At 48.3% G+C, this 24,293-nt stretch overlaps 1 protein-coding gene across 1 annotated transcript in view; it reads right to left on the bottom strand.

The window, feature by feature from the left end:
• IQSEC1 (IQ motif and Sec7 domain ArfGEF 1) overlaps positions 1-24,293 on the bottom strand; it is a 379,541-nt gene that overhangs the window by 162,352 nt on the left and 192,896 nt on the right. The window contains exon 4 of the mRNA XM_064156311.1: positions 21,364-21,408. Coding sequence (XP_064012381.1) covers positions 21,364-21,408 — 45 coding nt within the window. The remainder of the gene's footprint in view (positions 1-21,363; positions 21,409-24,293) is intronic.

Raw genomic sequence — 24,293 nt, 5'->3', positions numbered from 1 at the left:
GCGAGTCCCTTTTGGCTTAGCGGTCTGGGTGTCGCCCGTGCCGGCAGTGCCACTGCCCTGCCTGCAAGGCGGCTCCGATTAGCATATCAAACCATCTCATTGTTTTGAAGCCTTGTTTGCTTTCTCTGCAGGACAAGTCAAGATGAGCCCCAGCACCGCAGGGGCCGTTTGGCAGCCGGTCTGCCTTTGACAGCCATTTTCCATTCTCTACATCCATCATAAGCTGTTGCGGTGATCCTGGTGGCAATCCTCTCCCACACGGCCACCGCTGGCCAAGGAATCCCAGCCAAGCCCACAGCCTGTGGGGTGGTAACAAGGGCTGTTTGGAGACAGTTGCTGGTTTATTATTCCTCCTTGGGTGTGGCAATGAAAACTTCAGTTATCTCTTCCCCTTGAACTGAAACAACAGATTCCATTCACAGCACATCACTGCATCCACCCAGCTGTGCCTGGGGCTGTGCTCTGTGCGAGGCACAACGCCCCAGACAGATTTGGTTTGCTGTTCTTTTTTCTCTCCCGTTGTACCCCTGGACATCTCTATTAGCTGTGACCTGACTGCCAGCACCTACAGCACCACCCTCACTCTCAGCAGCCCTGTCAGCACCACTGTGTCTGCACCCACAAGGCTGCCCTGCGAATGGTTCATGCACTGCTATCTCTGCCCCGCTAGCTTCCAACAGGAAGGTGCAAGGAGAAGTTCTGTCTCCGCCTAGAATTTCTCCCCATTTCACTACACTGGATTTTCCAAACCCAGCATTCTTTTGTCTCCTTAGCACCCTGAGTGACTGCTTGATTTCCAGTGCTGCCTCCTGCATCAGAGGGTCTCATCGTTCTTAGGTTGTCCCCCAGTTTATCTCCACGTTTCTGCACTGAGTGGAGTCACATTTAGCTGGCTGTAAAACAGGTAAAGCAATCCTCAGCTTTGTAAAACATTCCCAGGTCCTTCCCAGCCCCTAACATTCTGTGATCCTGCATATTTTTAGGAAGAAATCTTTGATTCAGAGCAGCCACAATCCCTAATTCAAAGGTGATAGGGGCAGTCATGTAGCTTGTGAGAACTGTGCTGGGTTGGTCCAGCTCTGGAGTCCTCAGCACAGTAGAAACATGGACCTATTGGAGTGGGGCCAGAAGAGGCTATGAAGATGATCCAAGGGTTGGAAGCCCTCTGCTCTGAGGACAGGATGAGAAAGTTTGGGTTATTCAGTCTGGATCCAGGGAGACCTTCTTGTGAGGGGACTCTTTATCAGGGAGTCTAGTGATAGGATAAGGGTTTGTGGTTTTAAGTTGGAAGAGGGGCGATTTAGATTGGGTAGTAAGAAGAAATTCTTAAGAGGGTGGTGAGACACTGCAACAGGTTGCCTGGAGAAACTATGGACGTCCCATCCCTCAAAGTGTTCAAGGTCAGGTTTGATTTGGCCTTGAGCATGCTGGTCTAGCAGGAGGTGCCCCTGCCCATGGCAGGAGATTGGAACTAAATGATCTTTAAAGTCCCTTTCATCTCAAATCTATGATCTGCACAAACAGTTGAGGCCACTGAAGATGCATTCACCTGGAGCATCCTTGTCACTGCTGCCCTCCACAGAGGCAGCACAGATAGAGCTGTCTGCCGTCCAGCTGCTTGGCTCTGCAATCTGGAGCACTGCCTGAAACTCAAGATGCAGGTGGGTTTGCCCCCAGCTGGCCTGAAGCAGCTGAGACAGCCACAGAGTTTTGAGTTAATTGCTCCCAGGAAGCACTAATGGGGCAAGAAGGCCAGGTAGAAGGAAAGAGGCTCCCGACTATACCAACCTCCCAATTTGGGGTTCAGATCTTGGGGACAGGCATTTGAGACCAGTGCACCTGGGGAGCTTTGGTTCATCAATGGCTTTTCTTACCTACAGATGTGAACAGGACCTGCAGTAGCAGGCGGGTTGGACTAGATGATCTCCAGAAGTCCCTCCTAACCCTCACCAGTTTGGGATTCTGTGGCAGAAAAATGGGTGTATCACTCCTCAGAGCCTTATTCTGCTCTCTTCCATGCTTGCTGTGTTCTCAGTGGAACCATTTCTTGCGTTGCTGTGGTTCACCACCCAGCAACAGCAACTGGAAAAACACCAGAGCTAAGGTTCCTTTACAAGGTATAGGTGGTGCATTACTTTTAAAAGCTATTAATAGCAAGGCAGCACTTAATTGAGAGCCTCACATTCTATTATTCTCTCCCTCTCCTGAGATTCATTCCTATTTGGCACTAAAACCCGCAGGATAAGCAGAAGCTCTTCTGGTACAGCCACGGAGAGGAGCAGGGAACATGAAGCCCCCGGCATGGGAGCTGCTGTGAAGCTGCTCAGAGGAGCCCAGCACCCAGGACACCTTATCTGATCTGCTTTGTGATAAAGCCCTGTGCATCACTTTGCACATCACACGTCTGCAGCCGAGATAATCTTACTGCTGTAACTGTGCAGAGGCTCAGCCTAAACTAGGTCAGTGTAACATTCCTGTGATGCCGCAGCCTCGCCGCTGGAAAAGGCAATTTGCTTATTTCCCTGAAGTTTCTACCAAGACCCTAGTATCAGGTGACAGAAGGAGAGGAAATAGCCTGAAATTGTGCCAGGAGAGGGTTAGGTTGGATACTAGGAACATTTTCTTTGCTGCAAGAGTGGTCAGGAATTGGAACAGACTGCTGAGGGAGGTGGTGGAGTGACCATCCCTGGAGGTGTTTGAGAAACGTGTGGACATGGCACTTGGGAACGCAGTTTAGTGGCCATGGTGGTGTTGGGTTGATGGTTGGACTCAATGATCCTAGAGGGCTTTTCCAGCCAAAGCAGTTCTATGATTCTCTAAAATGATTGGGAAACAGAATTTAGCAACATTTCTATTATTAAGCAGATTACATTTATAGGTCATCTGACAAAAGGGAAATGTGAGCGTGCTGGAGCTAGTGTGGGTTGGGTTGTCAGGGCAGCTCCAGACCTATTTTTAACTTAGGTAGCATTCCCTGGACACAACAACTATTCCCAATTAAGGACTGGAAGAAGCCTTACAAATAGATGAGGGTTTAAAAATTTGTAGCTTGAGAAGCCTTTTGAGACAAGTGACTTCACGCTCACATCAAGTCCACACTTTTACCAGATAGGAGAAATAAAACACTTTCACCACACATTTTTCTTTCCCTGAGCCTTCACTCTATTCTCTTTCCTTCCTTCCCTTCTACACTTTCTTTTCTGATTTTCCACAAACATTCCTGAGAGCCTGCAAAGCAGACCACACCGTTTCCTGGGAGCTCCCAGCAGTGCCACCCACCTGGCAGTCCCTGTGCACAACAGGCAGCGAGGCTTCGGCATTCTCAGAAAGGGCATCCCCTCTCATCTCCACCGAGCTGGCAAGTTAGTGCTGCTTAGGAGAGGCCCCTCCAGCACCCTTCCAGCTGCAGCTCCTGACAGGCTCCTCATATGTCTCCAGGTCTCTGCTGTGCTCCCAGACTCCCTTTTCTGTGACTTAATCTTGGAAGGCTATCAAAGGAAAGGCAGAAAGCTTCCAATCCCCCTCTGCAGGGCACGGAGCCAACGGCACAATTAAAATGTGACTGCTCTAGGGGCTGCCCATCAGTCCCATCTCCATACAGGAGAGACCAGAAGCCTGGCTGACAGTGTGCTCTCCCGGGGCACAGCTAAAGGGCAGGTCCCACCAGCTCTGTAGCTGAGAGAGCCCCAGCACTGATGCCTTGGTTCTTCAAAAGCCCAGCATCAATCTTGGAAGCTCCGTTTAGGGGGGAAGGTTAAAATCTGTGTGAGTGTGAAGAATGGAGAACTCGAGGCCTCACAGATGGTTGCTGGGTGAGAGGGAGGAGGGTGAGGCAAAGGAAGGTTTTGGAAGGTTAGAAACTTGACGATGAGAAGACAGAGGCAAAAATACAAAAGAGAGGCATACAGACAAAAACTGTCTCCAGTCTGAAAGCCAGGTTAACAGTTTGCAGAATCACAGAGGGTTAGGGGCTAGAAGGCACCCCAAAAGCTCATCCAGTCCAACCCCCCTGCCACAGCAGGATCACCTATAGCAGATCACACAGGGACACACCCAGGCAGGTCTTGAATATTCATCTCCAGAGAGGAAGACTCTGCAGCTCCCCCAGGCAGTCTGTTCCAGTGTTCTGCCACTCTCACAGTGACAAAAAACTGTCCTCCTGTTTCTGTGGAACTTCCCATGCCTCAGCTTCCACCTTGCCCCTTGTCCTGACGTTGGGAACCACTGAGCAGAGCCTGGCTCCATCCTCCTGGCACTCACCTTAATGCATTGATAAACATGAATAAAGTCACCCCTCAGGCTCCTCTTCTCCAAGTTGAAGAGCCCCAGCTCCTTCAGCCTCTCCTCATAAAGAAGATCTTCCACTCCCTTAACCTGTGGCCCTGTGCTGGACTCTTTCAAGCAGTTCCCTGAGATCTCTCTTGAACTGAGGGGCCCAGCACTGGACACAATATTCCAGAGGTGGCCTCACCAGAGCAGAGTAGAGGGACAGGAGAACATCTCTCCATCTATCACCACAGCCCTTCTAATCTATCCCAGAATGGCTTTGGCCTTCTTGGCCACAAGAGCACATTGCTGGATCCAGCAGCCTTCTATATTTATGTATCTCCACTTATCCCTATGCAGGATTTGTGCTCAGCAAAGCCTAAAGCCACAGCACACCTCGGTGAAATCAGGGGCTGGCAAATCAGGGGACCCTGTCAGATGGAGAAGCAGCCCAGCAAGCTCAGTGCAAGCAGAGGTATGAATGCAAGGCAGATGAGCTCTGTATTCTGAACACTTGCAGAAAGATTCCTTCAGGTACAGAGCAGCACTAATTACCTTACAATGAAGGCTGCAGCCAGATTAACAGGTATTTTGGGTCTTCTAATTGGAATGTCTCAGCCTGGAGTCACCTTGCTGCCCTAAGTGCAGACAAGTCCTCTGATTGTTTCTAAGGCATTCTGCTATTACATATATTTAGGCTTTCAGAGAGAATCCCAGCATGGTGGGGAGCTGGAAGAAACCTCTGGGGATCATCCTAACACCCTGCTAAATAAGGGGCACCCACAGCAGCTTGCCCAGAATCACTATGTCACAGAATGGTTTGGGTTGGAAAGGGCCTACCACAAAGATCAACTCACTCAACACCTCTCCCCTGCCACTGGCAGGGACACCTCCTCACGAGCCCAGGTTGCTCATGGCCTCATTCAACCTGGCCTTGAACACCACCAGGGAGGGAGCATCCACAACTTCCCTGGGAAACCTGATCCAGTGTCTCCCCACCCTCACTGTAAAGAATTTCTTCCACATCTCCAGTCTGTATCTGCCCCTCACCCACAAGCCCTTGCCAAAAGCCCCCACAGGTGAGTTTGGAATCCCTCCAGAGAAGGAGACTCCTCAACCTCTCTGGGCAGCCTGCTCCAGGCCTCCAAAACCCTCACACCACAGAAATTTCTCCTCCTGTTCAGGTGGAATCTCCCGGGTTCCAGTTTGTGCCTGTTGTCCCTTGTCCTGTCACTGGGCACCACTTAGGAGAGATCTCCTCTTCACCATGCTTATGCTGAGTGTAGGAATAACGCAATCTGCACTGCTGGCAGACTCTGCTTCAAGTGGATTTCGAGGGATAAGGAGAACGAGAAAATGTCATGCTCTCAGCTGCTCTGCAGTTGCAGACATTGCCAACACGAACCTCTGGAGAGAGGGAGCTGCACTGTGTGCATATGACTCAGCCCTGCTCTGCATGAAGTCACTGTCAAGTGAAAGCAAACAGTTTGTTTCTAACAATATATATGGTGAACTCCAGACACAAGTTCAAGACAAAGCCTCCGGAATTTTTCCCACCCACTTTGCATTGTCTCGTTCAAGATATTGCAAAGGAGCTCATAATTTAAATGAGAAGAAAAAGAAAAGCAACCCAGCTGACCTCACTGTCTGCAAGTGAGCAACAGACCTTCCCTGCTCTCAGCAGCTAGAATCCGAGGGCACTTTTCCCCCCCACTCATTGTTGCTCAGGTTTGTAGCTGGTGTGCAGCTGCTGTTTCCAGGAGTACAGGACTGTATCTAACATGCCACCTACCTTCTACTTTTTTCATAGGATCACAGAGTGGTTTGGGCTGGAAGGGACCTTAAAGACCATCCAGTTCCAACCCTCCACTGTGGATAGCGACACCTCCCACTAGCCCAGGTTGCTCAAGGCCTCATCCAGCCTGGCCTTGAACACCTCCAGGGAGGGGACACGCACAACCTCCCTGGGCAACCTATTCCAGTGTCTCCCCACCCTCACTGGAAAGAATTTCTTCCTAGTCTCCAGCCTCAGTCTCCCCTTTCCCAGCTTAAAGCCATTGCCCCTCATTCTACCCCAAGAAGCCCTTGTCAAGTCTGTTTTTAATGAGCAGTAGCATTCCCTGTCACCCTGCAGTAACACATGGCCATTGAGGTCTTTGCATCCTCTTTTATGGTGATCAAATGCTCTTTTACTTGAAGGAAACAGCTCAGTGCTTATTAGCAAGCACCTTCTCTGGCACTTCTGAACTCACCTGACAGCATCCTAGCAGAAGAGTCCCTGCTGTTAACACCAGGAATGAGGAACAAAGACCATCAAAGCACAGTCTCTGCCACAAAGAGTTAACCCAGAGGCCAATCCTGCCATAGATCAGGGCAAGCACACGTGCTGTCTTTGAGCCTGCATCTAAATGAAGGCTAGCAATTCCTTTAATGGCTTCCAATGCCACAAATTTGTCTCGGATAAGAGAGAGGGAAGGCAGATGAGCACAGAGCTGCAGGTGCCCCGCAGAGTGCAATATTGGAGTGGCTTTAAGTAGCTCCTGCTGCTTGCTTACTCCATGCTATTCTCCTAGGGCAGCAAAGAGCTGCTCCCAACGAGCAAATCCATGGAAGCATTTACATTTAGAATCAACCCTGGAACATCCTAACAGGCCTGCATCATGTGCAAAAGACAGACCTATCCTTGCCCAGCTTAAGCACACGACTCAGTCTGTCCTCAAGCACAATGCTGGAATTGTTAGTCCCAAGCAGAGACTAGCAGAAACAATTCCAACTAATTCCTGTTTCAAAACCCCCAAACTCCAGCCATCTCTCATTTATCTTATTCCATCGGGGAGGCTGGAACCAGGTGCTTGTTAGAAATGGCCCTGACTGTTCTGTAAGAGACTCAGGTCTCCTTTAGAAGGATCACGTTGATCAAAGGAAAATGAGAACTGAGAAGAAATCACTCAAACCCTTATTTTTGGCAAGCAATTTGACCCCAGTAAAGTGGCCTTGGCACTTTCTTTAGGATTTTTAAAATACTCTTAGGAAGGAAGAATGTTTGTGAGGAAACCCCCCCACACACACACCCCCCCACACCCTCCAACTACCAGATTGCAGTTGCCTTCACTGCCGGTCGCAAATGTGCTCACCTTATGCTTTATCTTTAATGCAATGCTAATGGGAACAATTTCTGACCGGGCTATTACACACCAGCTGGCAGGAGCACAGCGTGATGTGCCCACAGGCTGCAGGACATCTCCACTTGCACATGCTGAACCTGAAGCCACATCACTCTGTAATAATCCACTGAGCAAGGAGTGAGACTTTCAGCACCAAAATCCCACTGACACCCAAGGCTGATCTGCTCATAGAATCACTGAGGCTGAAATAAGATCATCAAGTCTAACCTTCTACCCAAAACCTCCATGACCACCAGACTATGCCCCAAAGTGCCTCCAGGCACACCTCCAGGGACTCCACCACTTCCCTGGCAGCCTGTGCCAATGCCTGACCACTCATCTCTTACAGAAATACATCTCTGCACTTAGCATTTGTGTTTCAAGGACACCAAAAACCAACAGCAGCTCTATCAGGCTGCTCTTCTCCAGGCTCAACAGCTCCAGGGACTCCACCACTTCCCTGGACAGTCTGTGCCAATGCCTGACCACTCATCTCTTACAGAAATACATCTCTGCACTTAGCATTTGTGTTCCAATGACACTAAAAACCAACAGCAGCTCTATCAGGCTGCTCTTCTCCAGGCTCAACAGCTCCAGGGCTCCCAGCCTTTGCTCCTCACAGAGATGCTCCAGGCCCCTCAGCATCTTTGTAGTCTCTCCTGGGTTCTCTCCAGTAGTTCCCTGTCTCTCCAAAACTGGGGAGCCCAGGACTGCAGATGTGGCCTCATTAGGGTGGAGTAGAGGTGACAAGAACTTCCCTTGACCTGCTGGCCACACTATTCTTCATGCAGCCCAGTATGCTCACAAAGGAATGCAAAGTCTAGGCTGAGTGTGTGCCCTTAGCTGGGCATCTCTTTAGGCATGTCACATGCATAGCTCACCATAAAGACTTTTGGATTTGGTCTATTCCTGGAATACCTGAGGACATTTGAAAACCAGCACTTCAGGTGCTCAAAACTACCCTAGTTCCCCTCTGTCCCACCATGCAGAACCATTACTTCCTTGCACTGCAGCTACCAGCAGGGTGTGGGACAGACTCACTTGCCGTAGTCTCCAATTCTGCTCCCAATCCCACAGCTCTGGGCTGCATGGACCTCACTGTAGAGAGCAATGAGGTCTCTCCTCAGCCTCCTCTTCTCCAGACTAAACAACCCCAGTTCTCTCAGCCACTCCTCACAAGACCTTTTCTTCAGACCCTTCATGAGCTTCACTGCCCTTCTCTGGACCTGCTCTAGCACCAAACTGTGCTTGGAGTAAGGGCTCCAAAACTGAACCCAGTACTCAAGGTGCAGCCTCACCAGTGCTGAGTACAGCGAGACACTCTCTGCACTAGTCCTGGTGGCCACACTACTGCTGATCCAAGCCAAGATGCCATCACATAACCAGCACAGCAGCAACCACCATTATGCCAGAAAGCTGTGAGACATCACACACCCTGCATGGACTTCTCTTAAAAGTCCATGGATTTCAATGCATATGCAGAGTTCCATAGAATTGGCTCCACTGCAAGACATGGGTGAGAACTGTCCAGGTCAAGCAACAGATGAAGTCCCCTAAGTCCTCCCTGAGTAATAAAACCTGAAGAACACAGCTCGATTTCTGCCTGTAGAGCAGCCAGCCAGAGAGCAACAAGAAACACTTACCAGAGTGCTGAGCCCTGACTGCAACTGAAAATAAAAGTCGTGCTCTGCCCACAGCCCACAAAAGGAAGACAACAGTCACACTGTTGTCACACAGGGCTTGCTAAGCACTGCTGGGGTGGTTGAGCACGAGGAGCGATGAGCAGAGCTCTCATGGCCAGGCAGTGAGTCTCTGAGTCACCCCACAGGACCAGGAACACATGGCTTAACTGGGAGCTGGGCAGCAGCTACCCCACAGCACTGCTGTCTCATCTGAACAGTCTTCTGCTGTGCTTGGGGAAGGTGTAGGGCTGCTGCTTCCCCCATGACTTATTACTCCACCTCTGCACCTGGAGCCACAGCTTGTCACAAGGGGTAGTGGTGGCATAAGGAAACACCAGACAGGGATGTCTGAAGTTTGACCTTGCCTACATTTCCTGGCACATTTTCCCCTACGTCATCAGCAGCAGCAGCCATCAGTGTGCTCAGGCAGCCAAGAAGGCCACCAGCATCCCAGCCCATACCAGGAATAGTGGGACCAGCAGGAGCAGGGAAGTGATTGTTCTCTGCTCAGCACTGGTGAGGCCACACCTTGAGTACTGAGTTCAGTTTTGAGTCACTCACCCCAAGGAGGACACTGTGGAGCTGGAGCAGGTCCAGAGAAGGGCAACAAAGCTGGGGAAGGGCCTGGAGAACAGGACGGGTGAGGAGCAGCTGAGGGAACTGTGGGTGTTTAGTCTGGAGAAGAGGAGGCTGAAGGCAGACCTCATTGCTCTCTACAATTCTCTGAATGGAGGCTGGAGTGAGGTGGGAGTTGGGCTCTTCTCCTAAGTAATGAATAACAGGACAAGGGGAGATGGTTTCAAGCTGCACCACGGGAGGTTGAGGTTGGACTTTGAAAGAAACTTCTTCCTTGAAACAATTTTCAAAGCCTGGCACAGGCTGCCCAGGGATGTGGCTGAATCCCCATCCCTGGAGGTGCTTCAGAGCAGCAGAGCTGTGCTGCTGAGGGCTATTGTTTTAATCCCAGCCTTGGCAGAGTTAGAGAACGGTTGGGCTGGATGATCTCAAAGGTCACATCGCAACAACCCTAACCTCAATACAACAAATCCATGCAGTAAGACCCACATAATGGAGATGTTGCTCAAGTCCTGGTTTGGTTATCTCCATTTTCTACATACAAACAAGTTAAGAAATACACCCAGGGACACACAAACCCCTTCCCCACAGCCCCTTGGCTGTTTTCCAAGAGGATTTAAACAACAAATACAATTACTAATAAAAAAATAACAGAAAGTCAGTCCCAATAAAGTGTTTGGTTTTGGTCTTTGGTTGTTTTTTTTTCTTTTCTATATAGACTTCTTTGAGTTTCAGTTTATTATTCTGGACCATTTGCTTTTCACATGTCCTTTGTCACTGAATCAAGGATTTACTGGTTTTTAAAACACGAGAAAGTTGCAACTTTCCTTCAAGTTCCCTTCAATGGGAGCAAAGTGGTTCTGGTATTGAAGTGCCTCAACACTATCTGCACTCATGCTCGTGGTCACACACTGCAGGAGAAGGGCTGAAGCCCATCCAGCTTTGAACAACAAATGAATTCACTCTCTGGAAGACACTAAATGGCCAGTCCTTAGCTATGGGAGAGGTTTCCCTTAGGAGATGTAGAGCAACTCCACAGCAACTCATTCACCACAAAGCTGGGATTTGGCCAGGAATCCAGGACATAAAGCTCCACTTCAGTTGTATTTATTTGTGTCAAAACAGCCTGGTGAGGTTTCCATTCTTTGCTGGGGCTTCTCAGCAAGGAGGGACACCACAATGGGCCGGGAATAGGTTGGACATTTTTTGGCTTGGAAATGAAATCAGTGAAAGGCTGTGAGAGGAGGAGAATAAAGCTATCTTTTGAAACTTCAGAAGGCAGTGGTCACAGCTGAGGGTCCTGCATTACTCACTGCCAGGAAGTGTGGGGCACCCCTTAAAACCTTGAGAAGGGCTGGAAGCATTCCCTTCTCCAGCCTTCAGTCACCGCCTGAAAAACTCAGCTGCAATTAGCATGGAGGACAAAGCACTTTCTGTAGGCTGACAATAGGTAGCCCAGACCACAAAGTCTACATGGCAAGAGCAGAACCCTGTTTTAAAGGATCCCAGGGGTTTTGTTCACAAGTGAAGTGATCCCCACTTTCTCCCCACCCCTGAGAAAATCCCAAGGGAGGATAATTCCCTCTGTTTTGCAGCGCAAAGCACGGAGCAAGGAAAGAGAAGTTCAGGGCCGTGTGGAATGGAATTGCTTTTTTTGTGTTCCGTTAAATCAAGAGCTGAATGTCCCCTCCATCCAGCCCCATTCTCCGGGCTCACTATTCACCATCAATCACTGCCTCAGCCCTGCCCTGCCCGTTGCTCCCAGAGACTGCGAGGTGCACTTGGTGCTGGCAGGGAGCTGAAAGAGGAACTATTGTATTGCTAAATATCTCGAGGAGGGAAAGAATAGAAAGGATCTTCTCCCTGTGACACAGATGTCCGTGCTGAGTGTCGTGGTGCTGCTTGCAGTCTGTACGCTACACAACAGCAGCCACCGCGCCCCGGCAGAAAGCAGCAAGGGAGGAAAAGTACTTAACTGAGCCTTAGCTGAGACACTGGAACAGGTTGCCCAGGGAAGTTAGGGGCACCCAATCCCTTGAGGCGTTCAAGGGCAGGCTGGAGGATGCCTTGAGCAACACGGTCTAGCGGGAGGTGTCCCTGCTTATGGCAAGGGAGTTGGAAGTAGATGATCTTTAAGGTCTCTTCCAAACCAAGCCAGTCTGTGACTCTATGATGTGGCTCACAGCAAACATTCACACCAAACAGCATCCTCACCTTCCACATCTGCACACAGAGGCACATGTGGCTTATACGGAATGCGATCAAAAAGCAGCTTGGCAAGCTTTGTCCCAAGTTCTTGTTCGTTCCCCACCTCTCTCCTTCCCCTCCACGCAGACTGCAAGCACCAGGAGAAGCCCGGGTGGCACCGCAGGCAGCCAGCGGGCTCTGGAGAGCATTCCAGCCTGCCTGCTTCCTTACCTTTTATAGAATCCGTGCAGAGGCTGGAGGCACAAAAACTGCCAATAATCCAAGCAGAAGGCCTTTAACTTCAGCATTCTCAAGCACTTCTCCTGCGGCAGCTGCAGGCTGCGGCGGGGCTGTGACACCAGAGGACGGCTTTTTGTTAGGAGTGGAAGGACTGGAATCCAGCCGGGCACTCTGCTCTCCTAACTGCTGCAGCATGAAGTGTTTCCAGTCGCTCCCGGCACAGGCTGCTCCCCGCGCACATGGCACAGCACCTGCCCCGGTGCCTGTATCCCGCTGCAATTCCGAGCGGAGCCGCACAAAGGACGCCGCTTCGTGTGCGCTCTTGCGAGCCCGGCAGCAGGCTGCCTTTCCCAAAGTCCAGGAGAACTGGGGTTACAGAGAGATCCCACTTCTCCTTTGGGCTGCTTGAGCCCATGCTAAAAGCCCTCCGGTCATCACGCAACGGGTGGATATCCCCGGTAAGGTTTTGAAAGGACCTTTGGAAAGCATCCTTGCAGCCGACGGAACTCGGGAAACACCCGCAATTATCTCAATGGGATCTGACACCAAGTGCCCTGCAGTCGCAGCAGGGCTGTGATCCCATCACATGGCAACAGCAGCCTCTTTTCCCTGCCTTTCCCCCCCCTTCCCGTTTGTTTCCCCCCCCGCTCCTTTTCTTAACTGGAGCCGCTCATAACTCTGCTAATGGGCTCCTCCCGTGCGAATCCCACCAGCTTCCATTGTCTGCCAGCACCTATGGAAGCTGGGGGCTGCCTATGGCAGGGGAGGGGGAAGAGACCAACAACAGCGGCGTGAACCCTCCCTGCTCACAAACCAGATTATGCTTATCTTATTCCCAGCACACTCCACCAGTTAGCTCTCAGAAAAGGAAAACTAATCACCAGAGCCACATGGTGCTCAGCAGGGCAGCCCCTGCCGCGCTGCCGGGCACCGGGATGTGCCTGCAGCTCCCACGGGACACGCCAGTGGCTTCCAGAGGGGACATGTTGGTGTTGTCACCTTTGGTTGCTGGGCACCCCAGCGGCAGGGTTGGGGTTTGGGAGTGTGGACGGGGCCAGGGCCGGGCTCTGGAGCAAGGATGAGTTCAGGGTTTGGGAACAGGAGTGAGGTTTGGGAGGAGTGATGGGGTTTGGGATTGGGCTCAGGAACAGGGATGGGATTTGAGTTTCAAGGCTGGGGTCAGGAGAAGGGATGGGGTTTGGGGTTCAGGAGCAGTGATGGGGTTCAAGGTTCAAGGCTGGGCTCGGGAGCAGGGATGGGGTTTAGAAGAATAGATGGGGTTTGGGCTTTGGAGCTGGGGTTTGGAGAAGAGATGATACAGCATCAGCTTTCCAGCCACACCAAGCAGCGGCATCCAGTCAATGCCACTGGCATTACACAGGGCATGCAGAGCAATTAGTGGGGAGCTGCTCTGAAGGAAATGTCAAAATTAGCAGTATTTACTACTTAAAAGCTCTGGCTAGACACAATAAAAGCAGACTGCTTTTATTATGAAGAGACAGGAGTCTACATTTCATTTATTCATTCATTATACTGGACCAATTCTACCACCTTATTTTCCCCCTCTTCTTATTGTTTCCTCTTTTAAGGGGTTCCTCCCATCTCACAGGTTACTCTGAGCAAGACTTAACAGCACAGAACTGCTATTGTGCAAGAAAGGTTCCTGACATAGGGAAGATTTCCACAGCAATTTGTAACTCTACTGGGTTTCAATTTTGGTTGTTGTTAAACAAGAAGTGTCCTAGTGGAGACTGACCAATTCCTGCAGCCAGTTTGCTGCTCAGTTTACTTTCCAGGAGCTACAATTTGGTTATCATTCAGTCTGTTGAGCTTTTGGAAATCACTAGGAGATAGAGAGAGATATTTAGATATAGAGATGTATATAAGGATATATCCCTAAAATATATAGGAGACAGCTTGCAATAGCATCAAAAAGGTAAAGGAAAACAAGGAGTTCACCAGATGCAACAACAAAACCAAAATCAGAACCTGAAAAAAATACTTGAAAGTAAAGATTCTGGCACCTGGGCAGGTGGATTTCTGTTAAACATGAAATAATATTTAACACTGCTTTAAAACTATGAAAAGAAAACCAAACTCCTAAAGCTCAGTTTGAGCCTGTCATCCATATGGACATATCTAGCTCCCAAGTGCCTGGATAATGAGCTATATTTAGGGACCCTTTGTTTTTACTGTTCTGGTTTTACTCGTTGTCACTGGCCAGTGATACGAGTGCCTCACCACTTGTTAGAGAAGTGATTGGTGGAACTTTACTTGAATTGAAATTACAAATGAGTAAGAATCTGCAGCTTCTTTAGGGCAGTACAGAAAGAGGTAAAACATGCCCAGAGGTCCATGTCACACTTTGTCTGGTATTCCCCCCCCTAAAAAAAACCAAGACCAACCTGGCTCAGGGTGAGTGGTGGAAGTGAACTGATCACAGGAAAAACATCTTGCAGGAAAAAGCACAAATGTGATGTGCATTTAACTTGAGCCTCTTAAAAGACTTGTAAGGATTACAAGAAAATTCTTCATTAAAAGGGTTCTCAAAGACTGGAAGAGGCTGCCCAGGGAGGTGGTTGAACCCCCATCTCTGGAGGTGTTTAAAAGATCATATATCATAAAATGTTAGAGGTTGGAAGTGACCTCTAAAAATCATGGAGTCTATTCCCCCCTGTCAAAGTAGGACCACCTAGGGCAGGTCACACAGGAACACATCCAGGTGGGTTTTGAAAGTCTCCAGAGAAGGAAACTCCACAGCCCCTCTGGGCAGCCTGCTCCAGGGCTCCAGCACCCTTAGAGTAAAGAAATTTCTCCTCATGTTGAGGTAGAGTCCTCTGTGCTCCAGCTTGTGCACCTTGTTCCTTGTCCTATTACTAGGCACCACTGAAAAGAACCTGGCACCTTCATCCTGACACCTACCCCTCAGATATTTGGGAAGGAAGGAAAGAATGAAGGGAAGGAGAGAAGGAAGGAAGGAGAGAAGGAAGGAAGAAGAGAAGGAAGGAGGGAGAGAAGGAAGGAAGGAAGGAAGGAAGGAAGGAAGGAAGGAAGGAAGGAAGGAAGGAAGGAAGGAAGGAAGGAAGGAAGGAAGGAAGGAAGGAAGGAAGGAAGGAAGGAAGGAAGGAAGACACAAGGGAGAAAAGAGAGACAAGGTAGGAAAGAGAGGAAAGAGCTAAAAGATAGAAAAGAAAAAGCAGCAGCAGCAAGGTCTGTCTCACCCCACATCCAAGAACAGCTACTCTGAGGATGAAGGAAGGAGAAGGGGAAAGGCACACTGAGACAATTAACCTTCAGAGATGCCACCCAAAGGCTTGATCCTGAAAGGAGGCTCTTCTGAAAAGTTATCCTTTGCATGCTCACATCACAAAGCAGTTTCTTTCTCTCCATCACACCCTTTACAGGGGAAATGTGTTTAAATGGTTTTTTGGTCACTGTAATTCCTCCCAAACCCTGGATTTCCAGTGAGGAGAGGCTCTGTACCCGTGGATTTTCTGTCAGCACCCAGCCCTGATTATCCTGCACATCATGCTGAGCAAATGCTAATTAGGACTTTTGCAAATGAAAAGCACCCTGCTCTCAACACGGTCTTCGTTTTTCCTTGTCTTCCAGAGCAAAACAACAAAGAAAATTGAGCTGCATCTCACGCTCTCCCTGGATATAAAACTAGTTCATTCAGAAAGGCATTTACCCAAACCTTTGACTTGGAATTCCCAGGCCTAATAAGAGCAAGAATGTTTGGATGTGCTACAGCCTCAGAGCTCCAGCACTGGTACCATCAGTGAGCAGGTCACTGACAAATTCTCTACTCAGTTTTGCTCTGCAGAGGCAGCTCTAGCAGCAACAAAGCCTCTAATGAGTCTTTTGAAAGCAACCAGTAAAAAAAAAAAAGGGCAAAGTCCAACACCTCTTTTTAGGGGTCCGTCCTTTAGGGAAGGTTGTCTTGTCAATCTGTGAAGCTCTGAGGCTTGAGTAAAACAGCGCACTGCCGAGGGAGAGCACTGTACAGCACAACCCCAGCACCACGTCAGTGCCTGCTGGAGTTACTGGTGTAGCAGGTGACCCTGCTGTAGCAGTGGGCTTGGACTAGATGATGCCCAGAGGTCCCACCATGCTGGCATTATGGGATCCTGTACTGATTTCAAATGCTGGTATTGAGAAAACCAGGAAAATTAACCTGCCTAGTGACACTTTGACACTTCTAAAGAGCACAGCAATATAGCTACTGCTATTTGCTTACTTCTACCCTCACGGTGACACGCCAGGAACATTCCTGACATGCATTCCCCTTGCCCAGGAAAATGGTGTATCCACCTATAGTTTTCCAGGAATCTTTCATGACTCCATGGCCTCAAGTTGTCCCAGGGGAGATTCAGGTTGGATATTAGGAAAAATGTCTTCCCAGAAAGGGTTCTCAGGCACTGAAAGAGACTGGCCAGGGAGGTGGTGGAGTCACCATCCCTGGAGGTGTATAAAAGACACACGGCTGTGGCGCTGAGGGCTGTGGGTTAGTGGTGACCTGGCAGTGCTGGGTTAACAGCTGGGCTCGATGATTTTAAAGGTCTCTTCCCACCAAAACAGTTTTGTGAGTCCATGATTTCTTAGGTTGCTCACACAAAGACCTAGGGAGATTTCCACTTCAAAAGCCTTGGCAACAGAATCCTAGAATGGTTTGGGTTGGAAAGGACCTTAAAGACCATCTAGTTCCAACCCCTGTGCCATGGGCAGGGACACCTGCCACGAGACCAGGTTGCTTAAGGCCCTGTCCCAGCTGGCTTTGAACATCTTCAGGGAGAGCTCTTATACCTTTCTGGGCATCCATTCAGCCAGTATCCCTTCCCATCCAGGGAAAATGGAAGAGCTGTGTTCAAACAGAGCTCTTAGGCTCTGCCATACCATAGTGACACCCAAGGATGCTCGTGACACGCTCTACAGAGATGTTCAGCAACACAACAATGTAAAAGCAATCTCTCTTTACTCAAAGGGAAGCTCTGCTGCCTAGAAATGCTCCAGCTACGCAAAACAGAGTTATTTTGCTCCAAACAGCTCTTGGATTATGCACTTCTCTACAGATGAATATTAATTGGTGTTTGATGCCACTCTTCAGTTTTGGTTATTAAACCTCTAAGCTGCCAAAATTTCATGCAGTAGAATAGAGAGATTTGCTGTTCACTTAATGCTGAATATCTTTTCTGCTCTTTAAGCTCAGGCAAACACTAGCTGATCAATTTGTTACACAGGATGACAACTACTGAATCACAGAACAGCTGGAGCTGGAAGAGACCTTAAAGATCATCCAAGTTCTGACCTGCCTGCCATGGGCAGGGACAGTTCCTACTAGCCCAGGATGCTCAAAGTCTTATCCAACCTGGCCTTGAACACATCCAGAGCTGAGGCATCCACAACTTCTCTGGGCATTCTGTTCCAGTGGCTCATCACTTTCACTGTAAATAATTTCTTCCTAATGTCTAAACTCATCCTGTTCTAGTTTAAAGCCACTGCTCCTTGTCCTGTCACTTCAAGCCCACATCAAAATGTCCTCCCCAGCTCTCCTGTAGCCCCTTCAGGTACCATAAGGCTACTCTAAGGTCTCCCTGGAGCCTTTTCTTCTCCAGGCTAAACAACCCTAACTCCCTCAGATTATCCTCATAGGGGAGGTTCTCCAGCCCTCTGATCACCTTTGTGGCCTCATCTGGACCCTCTCCAACAGATCCACATCCTTGTGTTGGGGGCTCCAGAACTGGACTTAATACTCCAGGTGGGGCTTCACCATAGCAGAGCAGAGGGACAGAATCATCTTCCTTGACCTGCTGTTCATGACTTTTTGATGCAGCCTAGGACATGGTTGGCTTTTGAGGTTGTCAGTGCACAAATATGCCACAAATGTCTGCAAAGCTTCAATATTTCAATCTCTGCATCATTTGAAACATTGTCTGGTAGCACAGTGTTCCAGAACAACCACGTGAAGGGCTACATATGTTTTCAGATGCCAGCTGAGAGTCCAACTCTAAATATCCAGAACAAATAATGGGAAGACTATGAAAGAAGTTGTGGAAAACAGAATATATCTATATTTAAATCTATATTTACAATCTATATCCACGATATATAGATATACATATAGGTATCCTGTCAATTTGCACAGATTTTCCTCTTCCTAATGGACACAACCATTTTTTTCACATCAGCCCTTACTCTTTACAAGCACTTTTCTTCTTTACAGAGATTTTTTCTGCACTCTCTGCTTTCTAACTTCTAACTGATCCCAGAGAAGCCAAGTGCAGTCTAAATAAATAAATGCAGGGAAAACAAATGGATCTGTCTGGTGGGGAATATCCATAAAGACAAACCCCAGCAAACTCAGAAATCTGGATGACAACATTCCAGAGCAGGTGAGAACTAGAAGAGCAATTCCTCCTGGGCAAGCTCAGTGTGTTGATAGGGATAGAAATTAGTAAGCAAAGCGCAAGGGAAGCAACCTGACTAGAAAACAGTAAGTGCTCGACAGGACACTGGGTGGGTTCATCTTAATTGGCCCATCACATTTGACACTGGGTGGGTTCATCTTAATTGGCCCATCACATTTGACACTGGGTGGGTTCATCTTAATTGGCCCATCACATTTCACTGGTTTACTAAAGGCACATTTGCTCAACAGGGTCATGAGAACACGTTCAGTAACAAGAAGTCTTCTACTATCTTTCATTTTACTTATAGACTTAATTCTGTTCAATTTCAGCTCCAGAACAGGCTTATGTGACTTTCTGAAGTCACAGAATCATAGAATCCTAGAATGGCTTACGTTGGAAGAGACCATAGAGATCATCTACTCCAATCTCCCAGCTATGGGCAAGGACACCTCTCAACTAGACTTGGTTGCTCAACATCTCATCCAACCCAGCCTTGAACACCCCCAGGGAGGAGTCATCCATAACCTCCCTGGGCAACCTTGTACTGAAGAACTTATTCCTAAAATCCAGTCTAACTCTGCTCTCCCTCAGCTTCAAACCATTCCCCCTTGTCCTGTCTCTAGACACCCTCAGCTAAAGTGCCTCTGCAGCCTTCCCGTAGTATACCCCTGGGTACTGGAAGGCAGCTCTAAGGTGCCCCCACAGTCTTCTCTTCTCTAAGTCAAACAAGCCCAGCTCCCTCAGTCTATGTCAGATAGATTATAGATGCAATTTATTTAATCCTAGGAAGAGTTCACTGATTTAATTAGGGAATTCTGGACTGTCTCTTCTATGTTTTATTCCAGAATTTATATACACCATTAAATGATTTCACTTGTGGTTGAAGAGTAGCATCTTTACATCCTACCCTGATGACTCCCAGGTATTCTCTCACCCTCATTCTCAGAAAGGGGGTGAGAATCCTCAAAAAGGACTGAGCAAATGCAATGGCACTTATTTCCAAATAACTTTTAACACAGATCATTCTGTAAAAAAAAAAAAAAGGCAGGTACAAATACTCTCCAGATTCTCTGTCTGAATTCGTTTGGGAAGTGACTGAACACAGAAGTTTAGAGCAGACAGGCTAAGGAGGTAAGTCTCAAAACTCTCTAACTTGCAGCTCAAACTCTTTTTTCTTTATAGTAAGAGAAGGTTAAATATAAGCTGTTACAAAACTATTGTTGGAAATACAAAGCAGCACAATCAGGGATTCTGTACCAGCCTGCATCTCTCTGCTGCAGGCTTCAGAAAGCGTTACCCACCCAGCGCATACTAATGAGAGCTAAGGCCATGCGACTGAGCACAGGCACCAGCCCTACTGAGCCTCATGGCTCCTGCATGGCCATGGCAGTGCCCAGGTCAGTGGATATTACATCTCATGCTCTCATTTTACTGCAAAGAGCTGAAAACAAAGCCGTTCTGACATGCTTTTGGGATTCCAGATCAATTAAAGAGCTCAACCAGCGCAGTGTCTAGAAAACATCTATTCAGCGCCAACCGTAAACCTATCCAAAGAACATTCTCTGCTCCTTTCCCTACCAAATTCAGCCACTTCTTGCATCTAGTTCTTCCCCATATTACACACTGATATCCTCCCATGGGAAAAAAAAATCCACCAGAAGGAAAAACATAGTAATAAACCCTGCTATTTTCAGCCATATTTCTCTTTCCTGGAATGAAGACGGCATCAACACCTGCTTCTGGAAGCCTGCTCCCAGAAAACAGTAAATCACAAACCAGCTACACCATGTTCTTGCTAAAGAAAGTCTGCAGAGAAGCAGGGTGAGGAGGGAGAAAAGATGATGTTGTTTCCTGCATTGTACCACCACACAAAGCAATAGTGTTCCAGTCAGCCAGGGAGATGGGAACAAAACTACAGTCACGACTGAACAGTGCCCAGTGTTGCTATGTTGAGCTGGAGACAAAGATAATATTCCAACGTGGGGGGGGGGCTGTGTGTGTTTAGGAAATGCTAATCAGGCAAAAGCTTCACTGTCAGAAGACCATGCACTGGGAAACAATGGAGGATTAAGAATAGAGAGGACCTTTCATTTGAATAAGGTTAAACCAAACAGTTCTCACTCGTGTTTTGTTCCAGCAAGGTTAGGACTACACAGTGTGGGAAAAGAAGTCACATCCTTCACCCATAACATCTCCAAAGGAAGACTTGCACCAAAACGGCTGTCAGCTAGAGAGAAAGGGGCTCTGCCCCAGCTTAATCAAAGGAAGCCTGCGACTTTGATGCACGCTTTAATGTGCAGCTAGGAGAATACAAGATGCAAGGTGCCCATTTGGTATTCAGCAGGAACAGTGCTGAGCCCTTCTTTCTGAATTGAGTGATCAAAGCCATGCCCCCGTTACTGCAGTGACTCAGATGTCAGCCCCTTCTGAAGTCTTTGCTGCTGGCAGAACGCTGAGCAATGGCAAAGACAAACCACACTTCGACACAAGGGGCATTGCTCACTCAGAGCAGTGTAAAGCTGCCTGAGAAGGTCAGCTGTTTTCGGCACACACTGAGGTTAGAAGAAGCTGAGGGAGAGGTGGTTCACCCATGTGCATGGACTTACATACTTCCCCTCCCTCCTCGCTGTGCTCCTCCAGAAGCAGACACAGCGTTTGGAGCTGAGTTTTAAGGTGGGAATACCAGAAGGAAGCAAACTGCCCCTTCCCCAAAGGAAACATCCAGCTATTTAGTCAATGCCACGCACTGTAAGATCCACTTGTGTGATGGACAGCTGGCACAGAGAGCTAACTGCTATGACTCCACACCCCACATTAACCCCTGTATGGCGACAGTACCTGAGCGGATCGGTTGAGATGCTGCTTCCTGTTTCCAGCGAGGTCCTGAGATGACAGAAAAAGAATAAAATTATAGAGGATTAAAGCTCTTCCAAACCACTACAACCTTAAATACCAAATGCTTCATGACTTTGCTTTTTCTCCCCTTGTTCTGACATTTGATAATACTTAGCATGCCATTAAATATGGATGTAAACAAAAGCAACCCCCAAAACCTGCTCCACCACGGAAACAATTGCCATTAAATAGTAAAAACGTGATCAGTTGTCAGTGTTCCAAGGGCACTCTTGTGACATGTGGACGACACCTTCTGTGTCTGACACAATCACAGAACCACAGAATCATTAAGATTGAAAAAGCTTTCTAAGATCATCAACTCCAACTTTCTACCTAACACCTCCATGGTCATTAAACCATGTCCCCAAGTGCCATATGCACATGGTTCTTGAACACCTCCAGGGATGGTGACTCTACCACCCCCCTGGGCAGCCTGTTCCAATGCCTGACCACTTTTGCAGCAATGAAATTGTTCCTACTATCTAATCTAAATTCTACTGTGTGCACCATTACATCAAGCACTTCCAGAACCTGCCTCCTGCTTTCACTCTTGCACTGTCTTCACTTAGCCTTCGAAACATCAGCTTAATTTACTTGTATCACGAAACCACAGAATCATAACGTTGTTTTGGTTGAAAGAGACCTTTATGACCAAGTCCAACCATTAACCCTGCACTGCCAGGTCATCACTAAACCATGGCCTTCAGCATCACATCTTCAAGGTGAAAACTTCAGAAGGAAACAGGCAGAAGAATTAAATAAGCTGTAAAGGGACTTTTGACAAGGGCTTGTCATGATAGGACAAGGGGCAATGGCTTTGAGCTGAAGAGGGGAGATTGAGACTGGAGATCATGAAGAAATTCTTGACAGTGAGGGTGGAGAGACACTGGAATAAGTTGTCCAGCGAAGTTGTGGATGCCCCCTGCCTGGAGGTGCTCAAGGCCAGGTTGGATAAGCCCTTGAGGAGTCCCTGACCATGGCAGAGAGGTTGGAACTACATCTTTAAGGTCGCTTCCAGTTCAAAACATTCTGTGAATCTATGAATCCCTCCAGGGATGGGGACCCCACTATCCCTGGGCAGTCATGGCTTGACAGCCCTTTCAGGTCAGAGGTGCATATGACATGGAGGTAAATTACGAAGGATGAAACCATTTTTTTCCACAAGCTGTAATAAAATGCCAGCTAAAGCCTCACCACGAACACTTCACCACCACATCAGAAATCATTTTGAAGCGGAGATTTGCACTTATCCCCATTTCCATCTCTTACACAAGCTGCCACACACCAACCTTTGCTCAGAGCTGTAGACATGTATGGTCTATGGAGGTCCATAAAATTAGCATTAGAACTGCATTAATTATATTTACAGCAGCTATTTGTAAATCAATGGCAAATCCTCACTTTTAATCCCAAGATTACTACTGTGCTTACAAAAATAAACAGGATTGTGTGAAGGGAGAGGGCCAGAAAGGCAGCATATGCAGGGCTGAGCCATCCAAGAGTGGAAACAAACCATATTGTCCAAATAGCCTTTAACTAAAGCACTAAAGCTTTAAAATAGCTTCCAGGAGCTTATTCCACCCTGTAATTTGTTTGCTTTCAGAGTTCAAGATTTGTGAATAGGGCTGAATTTGGAGGGGGTGGCTTACATATGTTGGCTTTGTGGCTCCTTGTTGGTTTAACAATTGAGAAGGGTGAACTTCATTTACTTGTAATCAGTTTAGTACTTAGCACAGCCTGCCATGGAAGCACCAACCTGCCTGCTCAGCCTGGCTTCTTCCCTCACTTTTCACAGGGATTCTAAGACAAAACCAATCTTCTCTTAACAGTTTTGGCCCTTCCCAGTATCAATAAATATGCAACAGACCCAGTCTTTGTGCAGTGACAACACGTTGTGCATAAAGAGGAGATGGTAATGAGAGTCGAGGCAGCCTTGATTAGCTCCCACCCCGGCACAACCCTGATTGTGGTGCCGAATGTCAGGGAGCACGCTGTGACCTCAGGGACTCCTTAAGCAATCACAAGGAGCAGGATTACAGCTTCATTAAACCCCCCCTCATTTGTCTTCCTGCAAACAGACACCTAAGGTAGGCTCCTGGCAAGCCAGAGCTTCAGTCAGGAGATGCACAGATTTGAAATCCATCAGCGATAGGAGAGGTCGTACAGCAAACCACCCCATCTAGGCCTGAAACATGGCTCAAAGCTTCTGGCTTTCATAGAATCACAGAATGGGTTGGGCTGGAGGGGACCTTAACAGATCATCCAGTTCCAATCCCAATGCCATAGACATCTCCCATTAGCCCAGCTCCAGGCAGGGGGCATCCACAACTTCCCTGGGCAACCTGTTCCAGTGTCTCACCACCCTTACTGACAAGAATTTCTTCCTTATCTCCAGTCTCAACCTTTCCTCTTCCAGCTCAAAGCCATTGCCTCTTGTCCTGTCACTCCAGGCTCCAGGTCTTTGTCAAAAGTCCCTTGCCAGCTCTCCTGTAGCCTCCCTCAGGTACCGAAAGGCTACTCTAAGGTTTCCCTGGAGCCTTTTCTTCTCTAGGCTGAACAGCCCAAACTCTCTCAGCCTGCCCCTGTAGGAGAGGTGCTCCACCCTCTGATAATCTTCGTGGCCTCTTCTGGATGCACTCTAGCAGTTCCATGTGCTCCTTGTGCTGGGGGCACGGGAACTGGAAGCAGTGCTGCAGGTGTAGTCTCAGTAGAGAGCCAGAATCGCCTGTCTCATCCTGATGGCCACACTTCTGTTGGCACAGCCCAGGTTGCAGCTGACTTCTCATGTTGAGTTTTTCAGCAGCTGCCACCTGTTTTACTGAGTGGGTTTTCCCTGCTGCTGCTAAGAGCAGCTTTTTGCTGTTGGTAGCTGT

This window comes from Pogoniulus pusillus, chromosome 16 (assembly GCF_015220805.1).
Source record: "Pogoniulus pusillus isolate bPogPus1 chromosome 16, bPogPus1.pri, whole genome shotgun sequence".
In the NCBI taxonomy this organism is placed as follows: domain Eukaryota; kingdom Metazoa; phylum Chordata; class Aves; order Piciformes; family Lybiidae; genus Pogoniulus; species Pogoniulus pusillus.
This window is presented reverse-complemented; position numbering and strand designations above follow the sequence as displayed.